Source organism: Argopecten irradians, chromosome 9, assembly GCF_041381155.1.
Source record: "Argopecten irradians isolate NY chromosome 9, Ai_NY, whole genome shotgun sequence".
In the NCBI taxonomy this organism is placed as follows: Eukaryota; Metazoa; Mollusca; class Bivalvia; order Pectinida; family Pectinidae; genus Argopecten; species Argopecten irradians.
Window position 1 is genome coordinate 34,162,657 of NC_091142.1, and position 23,271 is coordinate 34,185,927.

The following is a 23,271-nucleotide window of genomic DNA, read 5'->3' on the forward strand; positions in this document are numbered from 1 at the left end:
TATTGGGCCCCGCTCCTCCTGCCCCCAGGGGGTCAGAGCCAAAATTTATACAAGTTCTGTTCCCCTTCCCCCAAGGATGTTTGTGGCCAAATTTGGTTACAATCCATCCAGAACTCTATGACTAGTAGCGATTTAAAGGAAATGTTGACGGACGGACGACGGACGGACGGACGACGGACGCCGCGCCATGAAATAAGCTCACCGGCCCTTCGGGCCAGGTGAGCTAAAAACCACTGACCTAAAATTAGTACTTGGCGCACAAATATACATACAACCAAATTCAACAATAAAATGTTATTTAAAGTTCAATAAAATTCAAAAGATGTATTTATGTTATTGTAAAACGGAAACCAAAATTCAATTACTTGTAATGTATTTCTAAATTTTCATTTCAAGCGCAAATTAGTGTAGTTTTAACAATAATTTAAAAATCGATGACTTATATGTGCGTGTAAATTTTCAATACACGATTGTTTGTTAAATAAGCCTCCTATTAACAGTCAGGGTCTCCCGTGTTTGTAGTCTCTTGCATGTCTGAAGTGCGAGGTGCCTGTTTTGGGAGAAAGCAGACCCAAGGCAACACTCCAGTCAGTCACATTGCTGAAAAGGGGCAAACCAGTCGTCTACTCCCTGTATGTTGAGTGCTAAGTGTAAGGAAGGAAAAAGTAATGCAAGAAAGAAAAGATAAGATCCTAAAATTAGTGTCCTTTTACGCATGCAATAGCGGCAGCAGGTACAATTCCTATGCCTCCCAACACATATTCATGGGGGAAACAAATAACGATGGAAAAGGGTACTCGGTGGCATTTCTTTGATTTTTCATCATAAATATTAATACATTACTAGCATTCTGTGCACACATTTGAAAATGAATTTTTTTGATAAGATTAACGTCCTAATAACAGACAGGTTAATGTAAAGACGACCTCCCATGTGCGTGGTTTTGGGGACTGGTATAATAACGGTAAATAGACAGATTAATGTAAAGACGACCTCCCATGTGCGTAATTTTGGGGACTGATATATAATTACGGTAAACAGACAGGTTAATGTAAAGACGACCTCCCATGTGCGTGTTTTTGGGGACCGATATATAATTACGGTAAACAGACAGGTTAATGTAAAGACGCCCTCCCATGTGCGTGTTTTTGGGGACTGATATATAATTACGGTAAACAGACAGGTTAATGTAAAGACGACCTCCCATGTGCGTGTTTTTGGGGACTGATATATAATTACGGTAAACAGACAGGTTAATGTAAAGACGACCTCCCATGTGCGTGTTTTTGGGGACTGATATATAATTACGGTAAACAGACAGGTTAATGTAAAGACGACCTCCCATGTGCGTGTTTTTGGGGACTGATATATAATTACGGTAAACAGACAGGTTAATGTAAAGACGACCTCCCATGTGTGTGTTTTTGGGGACTGATATATAATTACGGTAAACAGACAGGTTAATGTAAAGACGACCCCCCATGTGCGTGTTTTTGGGGACTGGTATATAATTACTTTAAGATCAATGAAGATACCAAGTATCAACAGACCACAAGCTAATTGGTAATGTTGTAAAAGGCGACTAAATTTAGGATGTTATCTTTTCTTTCTTCCAGACTGACTTTCCTCTTGGCACCGCCTCACTTTTGGCCTTCGGTTGAGCGCCCGCCCCTGTGAGGGAATGTCTGTGTTTCTATCCTTTGGCCGAGACACACTATAGTCTATAAAAGTGGTAGTTTCTGCTCCTGCTTTTCGCTCAGCATACCGGGTGTGGGACGACTGTTTCGCCCGTTGTCAGTATTATGTGACCGGGTGGGATGTGTTGCTGTTTTATTTTTTTGATATCATAACTGTAAAATCATAATTGCCACAGAAGATGGCTATTAAAATAGCTGTTAACATATTCGCCCTTGGCGATAATGAATTGATTATTCCATATATATTTCTCGTTACTTTATTGCAAAATTGTTATTGTATATGAATTTAAGCATTTAATTGCTTTTAGTATAAATGCCAACTGGACAACGAGAAATTCAACATGAAATGTGTACTTCATAGGTGTAAGCCGAAATTCAACATGAAATGTGTACTTCATAGGTGTAAGCCGATACTCTGCTTTTACCCTTGGCTTATCTCATTTTGAATTTCGTGTTTCCATACAGCGCCACCTGCTGGATCACCGCAGTTGCGCCCCTTTCATTTACGTAATACTCAACCAATGAAATAGCTCGTATCACTGATCTATGGGTTGAGAAAATGGCGGCGTCCTTTGAACAACAGGTTGTATGTGACAGATTTAAAATACCACAGCTTAGATCTTCACAGATACGAGCAATAGAGTCCATTAATGCAGGGAAAGATGTTTTTGTTGGTACGAGAACAGGAAGTGGAAAATCATTAGCTTATGAAAGCTTTCCATTGCTTAACGAAGGGAAAATGGTTCTGGTTGTTGCGCCACTTGTTAGCATCATGCACGACCAATGTCGACGTTTAAACGAACTAGGATTTAAGGCCACATATATAGGCAAGAACACCGACGACAACGACAACATCTTAGCCGGACACTACGATTTTATATTCAGCAACGCAGAGCACGTAGTGGAGGATACAATTTGGCGAACGATGCTCGGACAGGACCCCTATCAGAGCAAACTTGGTTTGATAGTTGTGGACGAAGCGCATACCGTAATGAAATGGTAAGATCGCTGGAATGGTACACTTTGAGTATATACGAAACAGAATTTTCATTTGACAACGTAAACTAACAATAATTGTCATGACAAAAGTTGAGGTGCTTAATAGAAACTGACATTTTTATGTATTTCTTTCTACTGCTCATTATCTCTATTTAAACATGAAAACAATGATTTATAAGCGAGAAGGATAAATCAGTCTCCCAACTAAATACCATGTAAGACGCCTATGAGCCGTGAATAAAAAAAATTCTCAAGAAACACTTTTTTGTCTGACACCCGCAAGCTACATCAAAGGTTACGCCAAAGTAAAATAATTTGTTGCCCAACATCATGGTCAGTGCACAAACACAAAAGCCCTGCAACGTATACGTCGAAAACGTTGAGTGACAAATCATTCACACTTAAAAATACTTGATGAATAAAATGAAAACGGGAAACGTCGACCCTAAAAACAAACATATTTTAAAAGAAGAAAAACAATTGCTGAATGTACCTGTTATATTAATGATAATTTCATTTTATTTTAATAGGGGCAAAAGTACAGCTGAGAAGGAAGGAACTTTTCGCAGTAGTTTTGCAAGGGTTGGAGAATTAAGATCTGTGTGCGACAACAGGGTACCAATTCTTGCTCTGACAGCAACTGCAGGACCAACGGACAGAAGAAAAATAATGAGAAGTCTGTGCTTCAAAGTACACTCGGATGTTGTTTTGGATTCACCAGATAGATCAAACATAAAGATCACCACAGTCTGCATCCCCAACAATGACAACCTGTCAGAGGTGTTTAAATTTTTGATCAATGACTTCAACAGCCAAAAAGGAGAATTACCCAGACATGTCATCTTGTGTGAAAGCATTGCAAATGTTTCCAAAGTATACCTAACTTTCCTCAAACATTCTGGACAACATCGTGATCATTTTCAAATGTATCATAGCAAAACAAATGAGAAAATTAAGGAAGAAATCAGAAAGGACATGGCAGAAAATGGTAAAATTCGAATACTTATATGTACCAATTCTGCTGGTATGGGTGTTAATTTCTATGGTGTAAATGACATTATTCATTATGGGTTGCCTAGAGAAATGGACACTTTTGTGCAGCAAATGGGTCGAGCTGGCCGTGATGGAAGTTACAGTAAAGAACTGGTATTGTATAAGATGCATAAAGGACACCTGAGTAAAGTGGAGAGTGATTTGGTAAAACTTATCAAAGATGACACAACATGCAGACATAAAACCCTTTGTGACTCTTATGCATCTGAACATGTATCCATTTCACCAAAACATAAATGCTGTGATGTCTGCGAAAAGCATTGTGATTGCAAAGAGGAGTCTTGTCCTGACATACATGCAGCATATGTACGCCATGATGCCGAGGAATTCGAAGATACCAATGAATTAGAGCGTGAAGTCACTAATGAAGACAGACGTTTGTTAAAACACAAACTGTCAGTGTTGAAGTTCACACTTGAATCCAATCTAAGTAATATTGTGATGAGATCAGAAATTCTACATGGTATTACAGACCAAGTTATTGACAGTATTGTCTTAAACTGTCCAAGAATTTTTTCAACATCTGATATTTTGAAAATGTACCCAGTATGGTCTTATGAAATAGCTGTACAGATAATGCAAGTAATAAATACTGTTACTGGTGACACAGAAATGTATGACATGCTCTCGGACAGTGATGTAGTTCCAAATGATGACTCGGAATAATAACAGGAAGCTAAATGTCAGACTGTATAATATAATTTATTTTTGTGTTTGCAAAAGGATATAGTGGTTACATAAATTTGGTAGTTGAAAACTTTTTCCAACTGGATATTTGTGTTAAAGTTCTGAACGGCACAGCTTAAAACTTTTATTAAATTAAGAATATCATTAATAGATCAAGAGTTTACAATGTTATTGATCTACCTACATATTGTTTCATTAACCGTAATTTACGTCTTACTTATAATGCATTTGAATGAATAAAGTATTTTTTGTAAATTAATTATGCTGGAATAAATTAAATTTACTGTTAACTTAATCTTGTTTCATTATTTACAAGAAAAAATCCCATAGCGGTCTTGGTGATCACCAAAGATAGATGTATGCTCTGTTTTTCAAACTTCAACTATCAAATAAAAGATGGAAGTCATGTAGTTGACTGACTGGTCTTAAAAAGAAGTAAGCACAATTATGGCCCAAGGGGAACCTACATATGGAATTTGAGACAAGATCTGTGCAGTACTTTTTGAGAAATAACAAACTTTATCTATCAAATCAAAGATAGCTGCCTGGTTGCCCTCTTTTTAATTGTTGACCAATCGGTTCCATAATGTAATATATGTATATATGACTAAATAAGGCTCTAAGGAACCTACATTTGAAATTTGAGAAAGATTCATTCAGAATGTAGCAGTAGCAATAATTGTTAACATAAGGATGGACCACGGACTAAAGGTTATTTGAAAAGCCCATGACCACTATCTAAACGATGGTGAGCTAATATAATAAAAGTCAAGACATTACTTGTTAAATAGGTTTTCTCATTACAATTGCCCTCTGCTAATTATAAGTGCTGTTCCCTGCAAACTTTTATATAATGACCTTGACAAGATAATAATAAAACACCAATATAGCCCCAATTCCTTTCAATGAACAAATTGAAGTGAAAAGCCCAGACATTTATTTCTAATAAATAACAAGATATTTATTTTTTACTCTTCACAAAATAAAAATACATATTGCACTTTGATGTAACAAATAATGACATAAAGCTTAGCTTGTGCAGCTGCTGACAATATATTATTAGTATATATAAATAGCAAGTGATAATGACATCCCTGAAATATCACAGATATTTCTGTTTTATATTTGTGACATGTTTTATCAAATCATTGCCTAGAACTAAACCAATTTATGGAAAGTAATAAGAGCCAACATGAAGACCACCCATCACACCACTTTTGCTCTAGATCTGTAGTTAAAGAAAATATCAAACTGTCATGAAGCCTCTTCAAAGTCAAAATCTGCATAAATATTTTAAATCCAATAAGTAATTACGTAAGTGTTTAAAATATACTTCTTCTACAGTCATGGAATGTAAATGAACTCTTAATACACTTCTTCTATATAGACACAGTCATGGAATGTAAATTAAATAAACTCTTAATACACTTCTTCTATATAGACACAGTCATGGAATGTAAATTAAATAAACTCTTAATACACTTCTTCTATATAGACAGTTATGGAATGTAAATAAACTCTTAGTACACTTCTTCTATATAGACACAGTCATGTAATGTAAATGGACTCTTAGTACACTTCTTCTATATAGACACAGTCATGAAATGTAAATAAACTCTTAATACACTTCTTCTATATAGACAGTTATGTAATGTAAATAAACTCTTAATACACTTCTTCTATATAGACACAGTCATGGAATGTAAATAAAACTCTTAGTACACTTCTTCTATATAGACACAGTCATGGAATGTAAATAAACTCTTAGTACACTTCTTCTATATCAACACAGTCATGTAATGTAAATGAACTCTTAATACACTTCTTCTATATAGACACAGTCATGGAATGTAAATGAACTCTTAATACACTTCTTCTATATAGACACAGTCATGGAATGTAAATAAACTCTTAGTACACTTCTTCTATATAGACACAGTCATGGAATGTAAATAAACTCTTAGTACACTTCTTCTATATCAACACAGTCATGTAATGTAAATGAACTCTTAATACACTTCTATATAGACACAGTCATGGAATGTAAATGAACTCTTAATACACTTCTTCTATATAGACACAGTCATGGAATGTAAATAAACTCTTAGTACACTTCTATATAGACACAGTCATGTAATGTAAATGAACTCTTAATACACTTCTATATAGACACAGTCATGGAATGTAAATGAACTCTTAATACACTTCTTCTATATAGACACAGTCATGTAATGTAAACGAACTCTTAATACACTTCCTCGGCAGACACAGTCATGGAATATCTGGAACTAGTGCCTTTCTTCCATAGACAGTCTTTCTTTGGCTTGTGTCACCCAAGAATGAAAATCGTTAATTTTCACCCTAGCATAGATGTCTTTGAATCCGCGATATGTATTGAATTCACATCCAGGAATGTTCTCCATAATACCAGCTTTGATGAGCTTGTCAGCCATCAGGAAAACATCTCCTGCTTTTGAAACTTTAGGGCGCTTTCTTCCAGACTTTTTGGCTTGACCTTGCTTTGCAATGTTTTGTTTTATTGCGTCTTGAACTTGCAAAGCCAGTGCGGCTTTCCTGGCACTTTCATATGTGGCATTTGACCCCTGTGTCTGGATTTTTTTCTTTATTCTCTGCACCTGTATTTCCACCAGGTTGTCATTGGGGATGTTGTTGCCTATGCCACCTTGCAAATTAGATGTGCAGTTCCATTTATACTCAAAGGCCATTTTTGGAGAAAGAATTCCGTAGATGTAAGCCAGGAAGTTGAACAGCCAAACTTGATACTTTGTGTGTCTCCCAACATGGGATAGTAATAGTTGGAACTTGGCTGTTGCAGCTATCCTGTCACCATCTGCCATTTTATAAGCATCTTCAATGTCGCGCAACAACAAAGCACATTTCATATATGATGATCTGTAGATGGCAATATGGTCCGGTGACTGGACATCCTGGTTGTCAACACCAAATAACCAATCATGCTCCTTGCTCAGATGTCGTTTTAAGAAACCTTCCTTTTTGTACACTTTGTTGCATTCTATGCATTGATACCTGTTTATTACAGGATCGAACATGTCTTTCAGTGCATCATTTTGAGCATCAAGTTCTGAATACTGTGCATTCATCACTTCCATGTCTGAAATTATAAATATTTAAATCCTACAAAATTATCAACAGAACATATTTATACAAACGTACATAAAAATAAATTAAGTACATGTCTGTCAATCTGATATGACATTTCATAAATAAATCATAATATTTCATAAACACAAAAACTTTACAAATCGATAAACTCTTAATGAGACTTAGAAATTTACCAAGTTTAAAGAAAATAATTTAGCATTTGCTGCATTTACTTTATGGAGACAAATTAAAGGTTAAAGGGGTATTCCTTATAACTGTAGTCAAAACTTTTGTAAAATAAAAAAGCTCGGCCATTTGAATTTTTAACGTACCTTGGAATTCATGGCCCTTGCGTGAATAACAAAATTTAGAAGTTAGGAGAAGTAAATTGTCCGTTTGATTAATTAATTAAATTATATTGTGGCGGTCCGCCACTATATGTTTAGCCCTGCCCATATTCTGATGAGAAGTGTATAGTTTGCGCATGCGTGACCGCTTGAAAAAGAAGATACGAAAAATGGCGGACAAGCAAGGCACAAAACGAAAGAAAGGGAGGCCGAGTATACTTACATCTTCTGAGAGGAAACGTAGAAAAATTAGTAAAGATTTCAAAAGAGGGAAATCCAGAATAAGCATAGGCGATGCAATGGAGCGATGGAATGTATTGAAGGAGGAAAAAGGCTTGGATTTTCACAGCGCGAGGTGGCACATTTTCTTCTCGATCGGTAAGTATAAAATGAAAGTGCATGTACTTTGGCCTAGATGTGATTTACAACAATGTATCCTCAGCATGTATTACGTAATTGGTTCATGGTATAAACATACAGATTGTTCATGATTATATATCTACACAGTTATCGTGTTATTTGTTGATTTTCTGTATATTTGTAAAATGTACGATGTCAAAATAGTGGGGCCCCCGAAGGGGTTTTTTCTCCCAGTATTCAGTGTACTAGTCGTACCTGATATATCTGTTATTCGGTCTATTTAGCTATAAGCTTCTTGGTCATATTGAAGTTTTCTTCATCAATCCAATGACCGTAGGTTGTGTTTTATTATACATGTTAGTGATTAAAACATACTAACCGATTTATTACCTAAGTGCTAGTAGAAGTTTACTGTATCCATATTATAATTTATTACATATAATTTTTTATATGATCTATATGACAGATATGATGACATGTTTAAAGGAGCAACAGCAAGCCAACACATAGAAGTGGCAACTCCAGGGATGTCAAGGACATCACAGAGTTCTAAAGAAACTAAAACGTCTACACCTGGAATTCCATATCCGCTATCAAGATCTATTGATCAAGAGACATCAAAACAAGTTGTGCTTTCTGGTCTCACAGATATATCAGAAATTTCTTCTGAAGAAGGGCATGCAAGGTTTTTTAATTACCAGAAGTGAATGATTGGTCTGCATGTAAATTAATGATAATATAATTTTCAACTGCATCAGCATATATACCAGTATGATGTGTACATGTCATTATCACCCTTTTCAAAACGGAAGGCTAACCTAAATTGTTGAATTGATACATTTGTACGCATCATGCATGTGGATATATACTCAAAGGTTCCTTGCGAAGGTATTTAAAAAACAAAGAAAAACTAAGACTTTTTCGCAAGGCCTTTCCGCCTTCATAGGCATCTTCAGGCGGAATACACACACATATATATATATATAAGTAAAAAAGTAACATGTCCATGGGATGGTTTCCAAATATTAAAAAACACAACAATAAAACAGTTTTTGTATTGCCCTAACGCTTTCCCGGCTCTTGCCGTTCTTCAGAATGATTGGGTGAGAAAAAGACTAGTAATTCAAGAGGTGGCAAGATTGATCCCTAGAGGAGGCAGTGATCAAAAATTTAGAAATAAAAAAAAAATATTTATATCTATATTGAAGTAATTAATTTTGTGTGCTATGTATATTGGATTTTTTTACATGTAGGTATTATTTGCTCTTTTCAGTGCATCAGGTTCTGGTATATCTGGAGTAACCGAGCTATCACCGCAAAAAAAAACCAGCAGAAGAAGCAGGAAGGTAAATAATTAACAAACGCCTTGTAACTTATTTGTTATAGTTATATGAAAATTTAGATAGTGTTATGTAGAAATAAAAACATGCAAATACACATTTTACAATTTACACACATGAACTGTACATTCATGCACACATGTATAAAACAAATATACCAGACCCGATACTATTGGTTATGATTCTCTGAACACCTATATCAATAAGCCAAGATGAATAAACAGCAACATATGCTTGTTTTTTTGTAAACATGTGTAAAACTTTGCATTAAAGTGCAAGAATGTATTTCGCTTTTCTTTCAGTGTGACACAGTATTATTTAATTACTGCACAGTAATAACAGGGATGCTAGTAAAGATAAGACAGCTGCTATTATTGGAATATGATATTTAGTACCGCATTTGACCCAATATGCGCCAAGGGCGTTTAAAAAATTGGGGAAAAAAAAACAACGAAAAGGTGCTAAGAAATTTTGCAAATCTATACAGTTTTGGTCTTTATTTATGCCTGGGCAATTGAAATCGAAGCCTCAAAAAAAGGGAGGGGCGCTTATAGGGACATGGACGCTTATTGGGTCGAATACGGTATGTGTTTTGTTTATAAAGTGATGAGTTATATTACCATTAGAGTAAATCTATTATTCATAACTAACTCAATAACATCAAAGCACAAGGACTGTTACAGACAAAGTATTACCGTCAGTATATATAAACTAAACTGAATCTCTTTATTTCATTTTCCAGAAGCCAGCAATTAAAGAGGGTCACTAGTAGAACTAAGGAAAGCTCCTTCATCAACCCATTTGAGTAAGTTAAATGCCACAATTACATACATTAGTTGGTAAATTGCATTTGTATAAACATTTGTATCCATGCATGTTTTACTCCACTGTCATTAGGCAGATATAATGATCTTTTCCTTGAATTTTTTAATAGAGAGTTCATTCTAAGTAGAATATATGTAGGATTCCTATTTTTCTCTAGTTTGGGACTTATTTGAAAACCACATGGATCACTAGCAGCTGGCCGGCTTATTTTGACAGTCTCAGAAATTTAAGTACTAAAGGGACCTTTCTCATATCTTATATGTAGGTTCTCCTCGGGTCCTAGTTGGGCCTATGCATTTCGAGACCGATCGGTCAACAAGATGGCCACTATAGGCAGCCATCTTGAATTTTGACAGCTAACATTTGTTACCGGTATTTCTCAGAAAGTAGTGAGGGGATTGTTCTCAAATTTCATTGTAAAAATAGTATTCACTAGGGCCATAGTTGTGCATATTGAAATTTGTTTCTGATCTGTCAACAAGATGGTCGCCAGGTAGCCATCATGGATTTCGATAAATGAAGTTGAAAAGTAGAGAAAAGGTCACTCTTAAAATTGTCAGACATAGATCAATCTTTGGTGGACGCCAAGATCCAGTGGGATCTCTTGTTCATGTTATGAAATATTTAAAAGAGGAGTGCAGATCTAGAGGAAGGATCCATTTCTCAATTTTCAATTGGGTGTCAATAGATATCTCTCTGGTATCCTAGCTAACAGATCCCATAATTGAAAATATGTTTTTATCCTTCAGATTGTCATTGGATGTTTCCATTGAAGAAGATGAAGAAGAGGAGACAGATGATTATTATGAGCCAAGCATTAACATCACGTTAGGGTAATTATGATGTATTTATTCAGCAACAGATGTGATAAATATACAGTTCATGAAAGGATTATAATGTGAACTGTTGTGATTGAGTGTACTGAATATTACGAAAGACAGAATATGGATCTTCACTGTGGTATCCAATATAGTTATGTAATATCTAACTGACTTTAATCAGTTCTTTAAAGTGTGATATTGAATAGACAATGCATTTATTTCAAGTGGAACTGATAAATAAAGCAACTATATTGAAAGTCTTAAACTAACAAAACTAACAAGGGATGTATAATTCCACACTTTTGTGGCTTAATCCCGTAATATTTGTATAACACTTAAAAAATTTAATTTAAAGCAATTTTTTATTTTTTGTTATCTCATATTGCAGACCAAAAGATTTTGAAAACATTCTACATAGTGCTGTCGGAGATGTTGAATTTGGAGGTGATGAAAGTTCTGACGATGAAGATGACAAGGAAAAAGAGGATACTGGGGGTCCTGGAATCAGGAGAATATACAAACAAACTGAGTTGTTCCATTTGACTCGTGATTCCTGTTGTATTGTTTATGTTGAATGTTTAAAGAACTTGGCCAGCACAAGAATTGAATGCATATGCAATAGAAAAGGCTGCAAACAAGAGGTGGAGATGACAACATCAACTGTAGGATCAGCATTATACCTCACTTGGGTAATCAAAACTATTTCAAAAGTATACTTTTATATCTAAATTGAAATTATCAGGTAGGAAATATAGTTTTTCATTGTTGGAAATATGGCCATTTTCAAATGGAAATAGGCACTATAAATAGTATATCAGCCCCAAAACACACTACAGAGAAGCAGAAACATTTATTTGGCCCCGATAATGATGTGTAAAGGACATTGGATCAGAGAACAAGGACTACTTTTTGACATTTTTCCTTCATCTCTAAATGATAACTATACTATAATCATATTTTATGGTAGAGTTTGATATCCTGGTGGTTAGCCATTCCTTACTTGCTGTTGGCAGCATTCCAGTTAGAAATGAAAATATAAGGATTGTCACATTTTATGTTACTTATTGAAATTTTAACATTTGTAAATATTATATATTTCGAAAATTTCAGAAATGCTTGAATGGCCACGTTGTCTACAAATGGGTGTCGCAGCCAGTTCTGAACCGAGGCCTGCATGGTGGGGATTTGCTGTCTGCAGCAGCTATTGTTGCCTCTGGAAACAACTTTGCAAAAATTGCTCTTTTTGCAAAGTTCATGAAGCTGAACTTCCTGGGATCAAACACCTTTACCAATATCCAAAGACAGTATGTGGTCCCAAGTATCGAAGAGTTATGGGAAAGTAAGCAACAAGATGTCATCAGGACATTTCAAAATCAGGATGTGGTCATTCTTGGTAGGTACCATTTGTACCCTTTTACAATCTTATGTTACATGCATGGTATCATATATATATATACATGAATATTAGTTGTTTATCCAAATAAATCAAAGCAATATTTGGTGGAAAAAAGAGATAAAATTTTTTTTTTTTTAAATTAGAAAAAAATAGTTGAAGATATTCATCAAATGAATGTAGTGTGCCATCTGTGCCATGTGTAAACTTTTCATTCAAATAACTTCTCATGAAAGAAAGGCTTAGTGTACTGATATTTGTAGCATGCTGGGATAAAGGCTTAGTGTACTGATATTTGTAGCATGCTGGGATAAAGGCTTGTGTACTGATATTTGTAGCATGCTGGGATAAAGGGCTACCCTTTTTTCAAGGTCCCAGAGTTCAAATACATGTAGATAAATTTTCAGTAACTAAGTTAGAAACAGATGTTGGGATTAATTAGCGTGCTGGATGAAGCACTTCATATTTGTTCACTCAAATGACCTTGATCTACTTAGTGAAATACATAGAAACTGACGATTTCTTTTGAAAAGTTTTTAGTATGCAATGGCTTATAATGTGTTGTCAAAAAAATTTTTTTTTATATTATAGCCATTTGTTCTATAACTGTGTACTTGTATTATATGTTATATTATATGTAATGCAGTGATTGTCAGATGACAGACCTGAAGGCTCATTGGACCTCTTGTATAAACTACATCATTTGGTTGTCATAGTATTTTGATGGGAGACGAATAAGCCATTGGCATACAGTTCTAGTTCTTACAGTGATTTATTATTGTTACAGGGGACGGTAGAATGGACAGTCCCGGTTTTTCTGCTCAGTATTGCTCTTACACCGCCATGGACAACAGCAGCAAAAAGATACTGACTGTTAAGACAGTGGACAAGAGGGAAACTCAACTAAAGAGTACTACAATGGAAAAAGAGGGCTTCCAACGGGTCCTGAAGGAGTTAAAAGACAAACAAGTCAAAGTGATCGAAGTGGTCACTGATGCCCATATAGGTATTGGAGCCCTTATGAGTAAGTACTCGTATGTATGCTTTGGTAGGTGTTGGTTGTAGGTCATATGCAGACAACAATTTGGGCCAGTGCATGAACTAATATGTGTTAGATTAATAGAATCGTTTACCCCCTTTGGGGTGAGACAGGATAATCTCAACCCGAGTGGTATGATTCTTAAGTTGTCCAACATGAGGCTGTGCCGAGTGTTTGACAGCTTAGAATCTTATCCCGAGGTGCAAAGATCTCGTGTAGCTTGTCTTTACCCTGGGGCGAGATAGGAAAATTTCACTACAGTAAAATTGCAGATATCCCTGTCTGGGGTAAGAGAAATTATAGTCTAATGTATGTATTTTATTCCTCATAATTGTTTCGATAACTGCTACTTGTACTAAATTATTTTATATTATTTTGATTTTATGGTCACTAACAGGGCTATACATATTCATTCCAATAATATTTCGTTTGCAGAGAAAGAGTATCCAGACATCAAACACTCTTTTGACATATGGCATGCTGCCAAAAATCTTGGGAAAAAGGTTGTTGCTGTAAGTATTTCAGATTTCCATCATTACTTATTCGTTATTTTTTAAAAATAGTTCACTTTTTATATAGCAGTGTTTTAAGCACTTTTCATCAGAGTCTCTGTCTCACAACTATGTTTGTTCTCTTGGATTAAAATATAAATACATTGTAATTGATTTGAATTGATCACTAATTTGGATGGATTGGTGTTGGTGATTATGTTTTAAATAATCAGCTAAAATTTTGTGTTCTTTACAGGCAGGACTGCAGAAAGGGTGTAAACCTTTACAGCAATGGAGCCATGACATAGTCAACCATTTCTGGTATTGCTGCCAACATGCAAACACCTATGATGAATTCATTGTAAGTATGATGAAAATAAGTGCTTTATATGAATAAATCCTGGTTATTACTGTGATACTTGTCCCCTTATTCTTGAATAATGAATATTGTTTTTGTCTGTCCATCCAAAATTAGTTTCCAAAGAATAATTCCTCTATAACACAGTTGTGGAACCATTGCTAATAGTAATAGCTTATTGTGTTCGTGTGTAGATTTAAAAAGAAATCCAAAATGGCCAACATTCATGAATGGACAAAAATCATGATATGTCTAGTGGTTTCAATACAATCATTGTACTTTTCCCCTTTGATTTGTTTTCAGGACTTATGGGCTAGTATATTGCATCATGTTGTCAATGAACATGAATGGATTCTGCCATACACAATTGACGGACAAGCCAGATGTCTTCACGGTCCCCTCACTGAAGAGGAACGAACCAAACAATGGTTGTCGAAGGGAAGTCAGGCACATGACGCCCTGAGGAAACTTGTGCTCGATGTCAGATTTCTGGGCAAAGTGTCTTACTTTTTGAACTTTAGGTTAGTATTATGGCATTGATTGCTTAAATATAAAAGAATGCTCTGTATGCACATGTAACATTGTGTTGATTGCTTGAAATTAGCAGTTTTTGCCCCCAGGAAAGTGTTTTTTCAGGTGATATTTTTACTGGGGTAGTGGTCAAGCCAGATTTTATTTCATAGAGGTTTTTAGAAGTGTTTAATAGATGCTTTAAACTACTTTTTAATTCATTTGCCTCTTCCTGCTCTTGTCATGTAATAAATGATACACTAACAAAATTCATTAATTTTTTTGTAGGAGTACTGCAGAATTGGAGAATTTCCACCAGCTAGTCCTGATGTACTGTGCCAAAAGATTCTCATATACACCGCCAGTCTACAATGCTCGAATCTTACTAGCTGCGATGGACTACAACGAAAATGTGGAAAAGCCTGTGAAAAGAAACAAAGATGGTTCGATAAGGTATGTTATTCAGTAAGAAAAACTATTCAATAAAGTTCTATTTGTAGTCTAAGTACAGTGGTTCATATGACTTTATGACATATATTTTCTTATGACGGCAACATATCCAACATAAGGCTTGGCAATATTAACATATATCTAAGAAATCTATTGTTTCATGTTCATTTATTACCTAGTGTGGTTACATTGCATATATTGTTTCCTTGCTTGAATTTATTACTGCAAATATTTCTATTTGACTGACAGTTTAATCATTATTGTAGATACCAAAGAAACTTCAACAAGAAGTCTGGGAGATGGGCTGTGCACCCAGTCAAAGAAAAGAAGTCTTATGCACATGTGGAGCAGTTGCTAGAGACTGTTGCAGAAAACAGATTGGCAGATAAAGCCGGGATGGGAAAGAAAGTGGTACTTGCAGCCACTGATCCCAGAAAGATCAGGAAAACCATCGCTCCTGTGACACCACCTCCAACTGCACAACTTGTGGAAACGCAAAAAAGCAGATTAAAAGAAAGTGCAATGAAGGACATGTAATCAAATGAGAGAGACAAAGTTTTTAGTCTTTGTTTTTACAACTTTCTGTCAACATTTCAATATAAGCCATGATGTTGAGATATTTTATATTGAGCTTGTGCCATGTTGTGGTTGTGAAAGGTGTTGGGAGGTAGGTTGGTGAGTGTGTGTGATTTGTTTATTACTTTGAAGGTATGTTTCCTGATATTGTGCTTGTAGCATGCCGAGTTGACTAGCTGCAATGTTTGTTCAAATGATGTTGACCTTCATTCAAGGTTACAGGGGCCATGAAATTTATTTTCATAAAGGTTACGGGAATCATATATTTGCTATTATCTTTGACTCGACAACTCACAACTCTTTTCTACAACTCTTTTCTAGAACTAAGAGAGGATATAGTTGGCCTGTGGCATGCTCAGTAACCATGGTAATACAAGGTATTGACATTTATGTAAATTTCCTTGGCCAAATATAGAGACAATGTTTTGGGCCAGTATTATGTGCCATAATCACCAGGTAGCAGATGGGTATTTTGAGTCCATAGATTGATTGCAGCCATCTTTGATTTTGATTGCTGGAGTTTGTTATCGCTATTTTTTCTGAGTACAAAAGGGATATATCTTGTTGATGGATATGTATATATAAAGTTTCATAAATATTTAGACTCCCCTCTGGCTCTAGTTACATATATGGCTTTGCATTTGGGGACAGGTCTGTCAACATAGGCATCTATCTTTGAATGTGATTGTTTGCTACTGCTCTGTTTCATACGTAGCTTTTCGTTGGTCTATATAGCTTCTTGTGCATTATTTTGTTGTATTAGATAGGGAAAGACATTGCCAGTTGGCAGCCATTTTCAATTTTGATTTTCTCATTATTTCATGTATAGGTATTTTCTTCTTGAAGTACTGACACAATTGTAAGTGTGAACGTGTAAGTTTCCTATGTTATCAAAGGTTTCAATGGAAAAGTAAAGAAGAGGAAAGGTCCATCTTGATCCACTGTATATTACACACAGTATTTATTCCTGTTGAGTGTTTTAACATTATATTTATATAATTTTAGTCCTTTTATTCGGTCACCTTATGTCAAATGTTGTATATCCATAAACAATTTATATATTTAGACTTCTTCAACACTACTGAAGTAAATTCAATAAGATTTTAAGGTAATTGTTTGTAAATTATATGGCCCTGATTCCCTGTTGATTGTGTTAGGGATCAAAATGATAAAATTGAAAGGAAAAGATAGGAAGATCATAACTCTTCATAGAATGATAGGTCAAATTTATAAATCAATTATTTCTGTAAAGGTTTCCAAAGTTGGGTTCACCTAACTCAAAGACCCGATGTGCTTGTCATCGCACGACGTCCGTCAATCAACATTTCCTCGAAATCACTTCTAGTGATAGAATTGTAACCAAATTTGGTAAAAAAGATCCTTGGGGAAAAGAAAATAGCGTTTACCTATGTAGATCTTGGCTCTGACCCCTCTGGGGCAGGAGGGGTGAGGCCAAACAGGGAAATTTCAGGTAAATCTCTGAGAAACCTGTATTCATAATTTTTTTTGACATAACAAACCAGATGAGCAATACAGGTCCTCTTGCTTTTTTATATAACCAAAAGTTCTTTTTGTGACATTTGGGGCCGTATTTGGCACTATATAATATTATATGCTCACATTAGTGCAGACTGACCTGAAAAGCCAGATGGATGTATATAAAGTGTTTGTCTTTTGTTTCCTTTCTTATAAAATAAGTAATAACTATATTGAATTACAATGTATTTGAATTACAGTGTATAGGATTCAACTGTATACTGGTGTTACAGTGGTTTGAACCACAGCAGTTGAAGAGTTAGGGTGATAGACTGTGGCATTCTTTATTATAAGTGAACTCCATTCAGGACTGTTTAGTGTGCAGTTTCTTATAGTTTATTGTTACTACAATACATTTGATATAATTGATTATCTTATCACTTATGTGCGTATATGCAAGTGTGTATGTTGATCTACATATTCTATAAAATACAACTGTTGATATGTTGTTTATGCCATGGTAAATAAGTTCAACTATCCATATAAAATATGTAATACCATATTCGACTGAACAAGCGCCCCCAAACCTATAAGCACACCTCCCCTTTTTTAAAAAGTTACTGGTACTTTGAATGTTATGTAGACTGAACATATGAAATCTATGTTGGTTTCCCCACTGTTTTCTTTAGCAGAATTGATTTATGACTTTATTTGTTGAATACTTTTATGAAGGGGCCAGTCCGAATTTGTTTCTATAAGCACCCCCTTATATGCCTCAATTTTTAAGCACACCGGGGACTTATTGGGTCGAATATGGTATATATATAAATGCAATAGTAGTTTAGGTTATTGCATGCAAGTAATCAGGAGAGTGTATGCTGAATCTATTAAAAGCAAAAATAAATTGATAGATTTTTTAATTGTTGTTTTAGTTATGTTTGAGGGTCATTGTTCTAACTTCAGAGTAATGAAACGGTGTGAAATAAGTTTTTGCAAAGCCTATCATAAATGTCTGAAGTTTTCTAATCATCATCTGAGGTATGCCAAGTCCAAAATAAACTGTTTTACACTTGGTCAAAGACTGTTCCATAATAATCGGGCTAGAACACTAATTGTGTCATTTCAAGAGATATTTTGAATGCTAATAATTTCAACAAAAAAGACAAACATATTAGAATTATATCACTTCAACAAAGTGACTTTGCCTGCATATCTATTCTGCACAATGCATTAGTGTAATATGACCAGTGCATATGAGTGTTTTTCATTTGCTATGTTATTCTAATTAGTCATATCAACAATAGTGATACATCTCAGTGTTAGTCTCTTTATCTGACTATCCAAATGCTGGTTTCCAGACAACTCAAAACAGATTGATGGATTTTGCTATAACTTCACACAATGTTAGATCATACAGGCTGAATTGAATTGGGGGTCAAAAGGTCAACAACAAAGGTCGCTGCTACTAAAAATATGTTTCATATTTCCAGATTTTCACTTGAAAAAGATTTATTGACTTTTATACTATTGTAGTTTATTAGTATAGTCGAGATTAAAATTTGGTAGTCAATAGGTAAAGTACAGAGGTGAAATTTCCATTCATTGACCATTGCTAGTTTTAATCTGGACCTATGCGACGTCCTTTATTCATAGGTTTCAATACACAGCTTGTAGCTACAAAAAGAATTTGTGGCTAGTTGAAGATTTTACTATTGTCAAGTTATGGTAAGGTGCAATAGCTTGCAGTGATCAGCAGAGAATACCAAGTGTATGTTACAGGTGGTTTCTTGTATACTGGGTATTCCACAAAGAAAACAGACTACTAAATGACTTCTAATTCTTTTTTATTTCACTTACTGCTCATTTACCTTAGCTCTTCCATCAACAACTTCTTCGTCAACATCACTATAATCTATCAAAATTACATCTTGCTCTACACACAGTAACACCCTACACTTCACTTCTTTCATTCAGTTCCGTTGGCACTTCTTTCATTTAGTTTAATCTACCAGCTGAATATCCAACATACTGTCCATACGGATCAGGGTACTTATCCCTGATTTTCCATGTGCAGCAACTTGGCACCACCTTCCTTTCCCCGACTCTCAGGCGTCCATGGACCCAAAGTGTATACTGTCGGTAAGCCTGGTGGCGATTTGCTTTGTTATAATTCTCATCCTCTGGAAAGACCAATGCATCCTGTCGATATAGTCTTCCCAGAGCAAGTACTGCCTCATCAAGTACAAGAATATTGAAGTCCTGGAATGATATGAAAATTAAACCAAGTTGTAAATTCAAAACCTTATATTTTATTACGAAATCATCTTTACTCATCTACTTCATTTCAGTATATATATATCTACACTGTGAGTCTGTGAACACAAAAATTCTCCAATAATACTATATACCTGATATATATATATATATATATATATATAATATATATACTAGTCATGTTGATAAAAATATGTGTATAAATTGTATCCTACATATCCAATTCAAATTAAATATGCCAGATATTGTATAAATTTACGAAAAAATATCACATTAAAAATCAATTATATTTACCGGTACTAATGAAAGGCACGTATTAGGATTCCTGCCACAGCATACCCTCTCTTCAGGGGTTGGCATATCCCGGCACTTGCCACAGGAACACCATGGCAAATTCTGGCCTCCAGCTGCAGGTGGTGGATGGTGTCCTTGTGGTTGGACATCTGTTGTTTCCATGACATCCAACACAAAAGTTGGATGCCGTTCTACTACTTCCAACAGAAAGTCCTTTGCTTCTCTTTCGGACATGTTTTCTACTTTATCCTGTAATTATAAAATATGCTTTCTACTTATCTGGTAATGATAACATTTCACAAGTATTTACATATAATTATCAGCACCACAAATAATTAGTTCAATGTGGCTTTATATATTTGCTGTGTCGAGATGAAAAAAGGTAGCAAAAATTTCACTAAAATGCAGGAAATTGCATCTAGGAACTAAAAATTTTACAAGTGAGAGGTGGTGGGTGGGGAATCCCCCGGACCCCTAACATATGTGGCAAAAGTCTGGGCCTCCACAACAGAATCAGGGCTGCCTTAGGCCTCTGGTCTACTATGGGGAAAAAGTTTGTGTCTATCTCTGGTAATTATAAGGCTAGCTGAGTTTCGTTATTTATTCATCAATATATATGTATACATGAAGAATAATCCAAAGTGCTTACATAAAGTAAAACTTTTTATGTTTGTCAATGCATTTTTCTATATTTACATGTTTATACATAAAAAGTATACCTTGGCAAACTCTTTCCTCTGTTGTAACACATCCTCTGGGTCAGGTGTTGTGGTGGTAGATCGCACAGTGCGTCGTGTACCCCTTCCCCTGCCACGGGTTGACCCTCGAGCTCTTCCACGTCCCCTTCTTGATCTGGTACCTCCTCTAGACCTTGGTCTCCCTCTACCTCTTGCAGGAGCTCCTCTTCTTACATCACTATAGCTACCATTTGTGCTATTATCACTCTCTGCAGGGTCCACTGATAACTGCATAATACAATCATGTATTAAGATTATAACAGTACATAGCCAAAATCTACCACTATTTATAACTCATTCATAATACCAACGTGCTCTATTCGATCAGCATTTTCAGTAACGCTTTACCGTTATATAAATATGCAGGTCTATTACATGCGTCGTGTTCGTGACATTATGTAATGAATTCCAAAATGGACGATTTTATGCAGTAGACCTAAACAATAGTAAATAATTATGAATATGCCGTGATAAATGTTTCACGTGTGAACGAACGAACAACCCTTTAAATCTATATGATATTCGTTTCATTATAAATCCCGACTTTTGATTACCCCCAATGGGCCCCGCTGTTTCATATGCGACCTGATATAGATCTTATAGCCACTACGGAATATATGCATCATCAACAAATAACGCAAAGTTTCATTCCGTTAACAAATACTGACCAGTTTTTTATGTTGATATATGCAATACCAAATCTGTTCTAGATATAAAACGCACATGCTCACCTCGCTTTCCAGCACTTCTGAGTCCGACATTTTGTTTATTTTGATCCGCTCTGTCAAAGTAACTCACTCTGCGCATGCGTTTGTCATGAAACAACGCCTCCAAGGTGGCGGCTCAGCGAAGACTGACAGCTAAAAAGCGTATTTTCTGGCGGCGCAAAGAAATTGTTCCGATGCTTAAAATTGTTTCTTACAGGTATACATCATATTTAATTGACATCGTTAATAAGAAAATAAAAAGAAATAAACGATCCGTAACCTTTAAATTTTAAGGAATACCCCTTTAATGAACGTATAATATAAACGGGATGATGATGGTGAAATGAAAAATTCGCACTTTTGTAACAATTGCTGTTAAAATCCATTAGAGCGCAAAATGTTTTATATATAACAAATAAGACATAATCATGTCGTATATTTGTATTCCATGTAAGTGAATAATGATTATCTCGCTGTAAGTAAGTGTTTGTTTGTTTGTTTGTTTTTTTGATTAATTAACGTCCTATTAACAGCCAAGGTCATGTAAGGACGGCCTCCCATGTATGCTGTGTGTTGCATGTATGTTGTGCGAGGTGCGTGTTTTGGGAGACTGCGGTATATTCATGTAATGTCTTCTTGTATAGTGGAACTTTTGCCCTTTTTATAGTGCTATATCACTGAGCTTTATTTCAATAAAAATGTATGTATTGGAGTTGACATATTCATTTATTTTGCAGCTGTGCAATGTTCAGAACGAGAAAAAAGAAGTAAGTGTACAAGCCATTCTATTTATCATATGGAGTACATTTTGGAGTACATTTTTATGTCACCAAGAGACAGAAAAACACCTTCTTTATATGTGAAAATATATGACAAACTTTAGACCGGTATCATATTTAGGAAAATTAAAACCCCCGGATTTTATGGTCATAATAAATTATGTACATTTAGCGATTGGGTGATGTAATATTTTCGCTATTTGCTTTTTAGTTTAATATCACGACGCGAAACGATCAGGGGTCACTTTTCCAATTACATAGGGTTTCACCGGGCACTAGGGTAAAATGATTTAATTTGTTCTACAATGAATGTAAAAAAAGAAGTTTTTTATAGATTTTATAACACTTATTTTTGTGTATGTAAGCCCCTGCCTGTGGAGCCCATGCTTCCTACGATGCCACAGCCCGTTGCTGTGTTTGTGAGGATGGATGGGACGGGGACCCATCAGGACATGGCTGTACCATACGTTGTAAGTGAACAAGTCTTGTCATCAAGTATTTATAAAAGGAAGTATACTATTTATTAAATTATTTCATTTTTTTAAATTTCGAAACATTTTCGATAAAATACTTCAAATGTGGCATTCATATATATGTTTTATTAGATATAATAATAATTTACACGATGAGTGTTAACAGTAAACATGATCATTGATCATAATTATCATTTTTATAGTACATCATATTGATTGTGAAAAACCAAAAAAAATATGAAGTATAAAAAAACTAATTATCATGATGGCAAGCACTGTATTGTCTAGTTCTGAGATGACACAACATACCTGTAAGTCACGCGGAAGACTATATTTAATAAAAATCGAACGGTCTAAAATTGTTAAAATAAACCTTAAGAATTATTATGACAAATGGATACATCTCTGACAAAACAAGTTAAAATTCTGTTAAGATTACCATATACGATACAGTATATTGTT

At 35.1% G+C, this 23,271-nt stretch overlaps 4 protein-coding genes across 4 annotated transcripts; 2 read left to right on the forward strand and 2 right to left on the reverse strand.

The window, feature by feature from the left end:
• Window positions 1-2,102: 2,102 nt before the first annotated feature.
• Window positions 2,103-4,697, forward strand: LOC138332138 (ATP-dependent DNA helicase RecQ-like). The gene is made up of 2 exons (XM_069280120.1): window positions 2,103-2,696; window positions 3,227-4,697. The coding sequence occupies exons 1-2, from the start codon at window positions 2,257-2,259 to the stop codon at window positions 4,413-4,415; spliced, it is 1,629 nt and encodes a 542-aa protein (XP_069136221.1). The 5' UTR covers window positions 2,103-2,256; the 3' UTR covers window positions 4,416-4,697.
• Window positions 4,698-6,583: 1,886 nt separating this feature from the next.
• LOC138332139 (uncharacterized) lies at window positions 6,584-7,782 on the reverse strand. The gene has a single exon (XM_069280121.1). It carries the CDS (start codon window positions 7,565-7,567, stop codon window positions 6,725-6,727), a length of 843 nt encoding a protein of 280 aa, XP_069136222.1. The 5' UTR covers window positions 7,568-7,782; the 3' UTR covers window positions 6,584-6,724.
• A 431-nt stretch (window positions 7,783-8,213) lies between these two features.
• On the forward strand, window positions 8,214-16,343 carry LOC138331048 (uncharacterized). Its single transcript, XM_069278505.1, has 12 exons — window positions 8,214-8,284; window positions 8,733-8,951; window positions 10,349-10,411; window positions 11,181-11,264; window positions 11,641-11,941; window positions 12,363-12,645; window positions 13,433-13,669; window positions 14,120-14,196; window positions 14,432-14,536; window positions 14,837-15,054; window positions 15,332-15,496; window positions 15,760-16,343. The coding sequence occupies exons 1-12, from the start codon at window positions 8,214-8,216 to the stop codon at window positions 16,028-16,030; spliced, it is 2,094 nt and encodes a 697-aa protein (XP_069134606.1). The 3' UTR covers window positions 16,031-16,343.
• Window positions 16,344-19,378: 3,035 nt separating this feature from the next.
• On the reverse strand, window positions 19,379-21,849 carry LOC138330952 (P2X purinoceptor 7-like). The gene is made up of 4 exons (XM_069278422.1): window positions 21,582-21,849; window positions 20,833-21,078; window positions 20,114-20,362; window positions 19,379-19,804 (listed from the first exon to the last, which is right to left on the reverse strand). The coding sequence occupies exons 1-4, from the start codon at window positions 21,609-21,611 to the stop codon at window positions 19,541-19,543; spliced, it is 789 nt and encodes a 262-aa protein (XP_069134523.1). The 5' UTR covers window positions 21,612-21,849; the 3' UTR covers window positions 19,379-19,540.
• Between the last annotated feature and the right edge of the window lie 1,422 nt (window positions 21,850-23,271).

What these genes read in the sequence shown, in the direction of transcription:
- LOC138332138 (XM_069280120.1), top strand. Translation starts at nt 2,257, where the DNA reads ATGGCGGCGTCCTTTGAACAACAGGTTGTATGTGACAGATTTAAAATA. An exon ending in GCGCATACCGTAATGAAATG is followed by an intron (nt 2,697 to 3,226) that starts GTAAGATCGCTG and finishes TTATTTTAATAG; the next exon opens with GGGCAAAAGTACAGCTGAGA.
- LOC138330952 (XM_069278422.1), bottom strand. Translation starts at nt 21,611, where the DNA reads ATGTCGGACTCAGAAGTGCTGGAAAGCGAG. An exon ending in CAGAAGTGCTGGAAAGCGAG is followed by an intron (nt 21,079 to 21,581) that starts GTGAGCATGTGC and finishes TGTATTATGCAG; the next exon opens with TTATCAGTGGACCCTGCAGA. An exon ending in CGTGCCTTTCATTAGTACCG is followed by an intron (nt 19,805 to 20,113) that starts GTAAATATAATT and finishes ATATCATTCCAG; the next exon opens with GACTTCAATATTCTTGTACT.
- LOC138332139 (XM_069280121.1), bottom strand. Translation starts at nt 7,567, where the DNA reads ATGGAAGTGATGAATGCACAGTATTCAGAACTTGATGCTCAAAATGAT.
- LOC138331048 (XM_069278505.1), top strand. Translation starts at nt 8,214, where the DNA reads ATGGAATGTATTGAAGGAGGAAAAAGGCTTGGATTTTCACAGCGCGAG. An exon ending in TCTGAAGAAGGGCATGCAAG is followed by an intron (nt 8,952 to 10,348) that starts GTTTTTTAATTA and finishes TTCATTTTCCAG; the next exon opens with AAGCCAGCAATTAAAGAGGG. An exon ending in AGGTATTGGAGCCCTTATGA is followed by an intron (nt 13,670 to 14,119) that starts GTAAGTACTCGT and finishes TTTCGTTTGCAG; the next exon opens with AGAAAGAGTATCCAGACATC.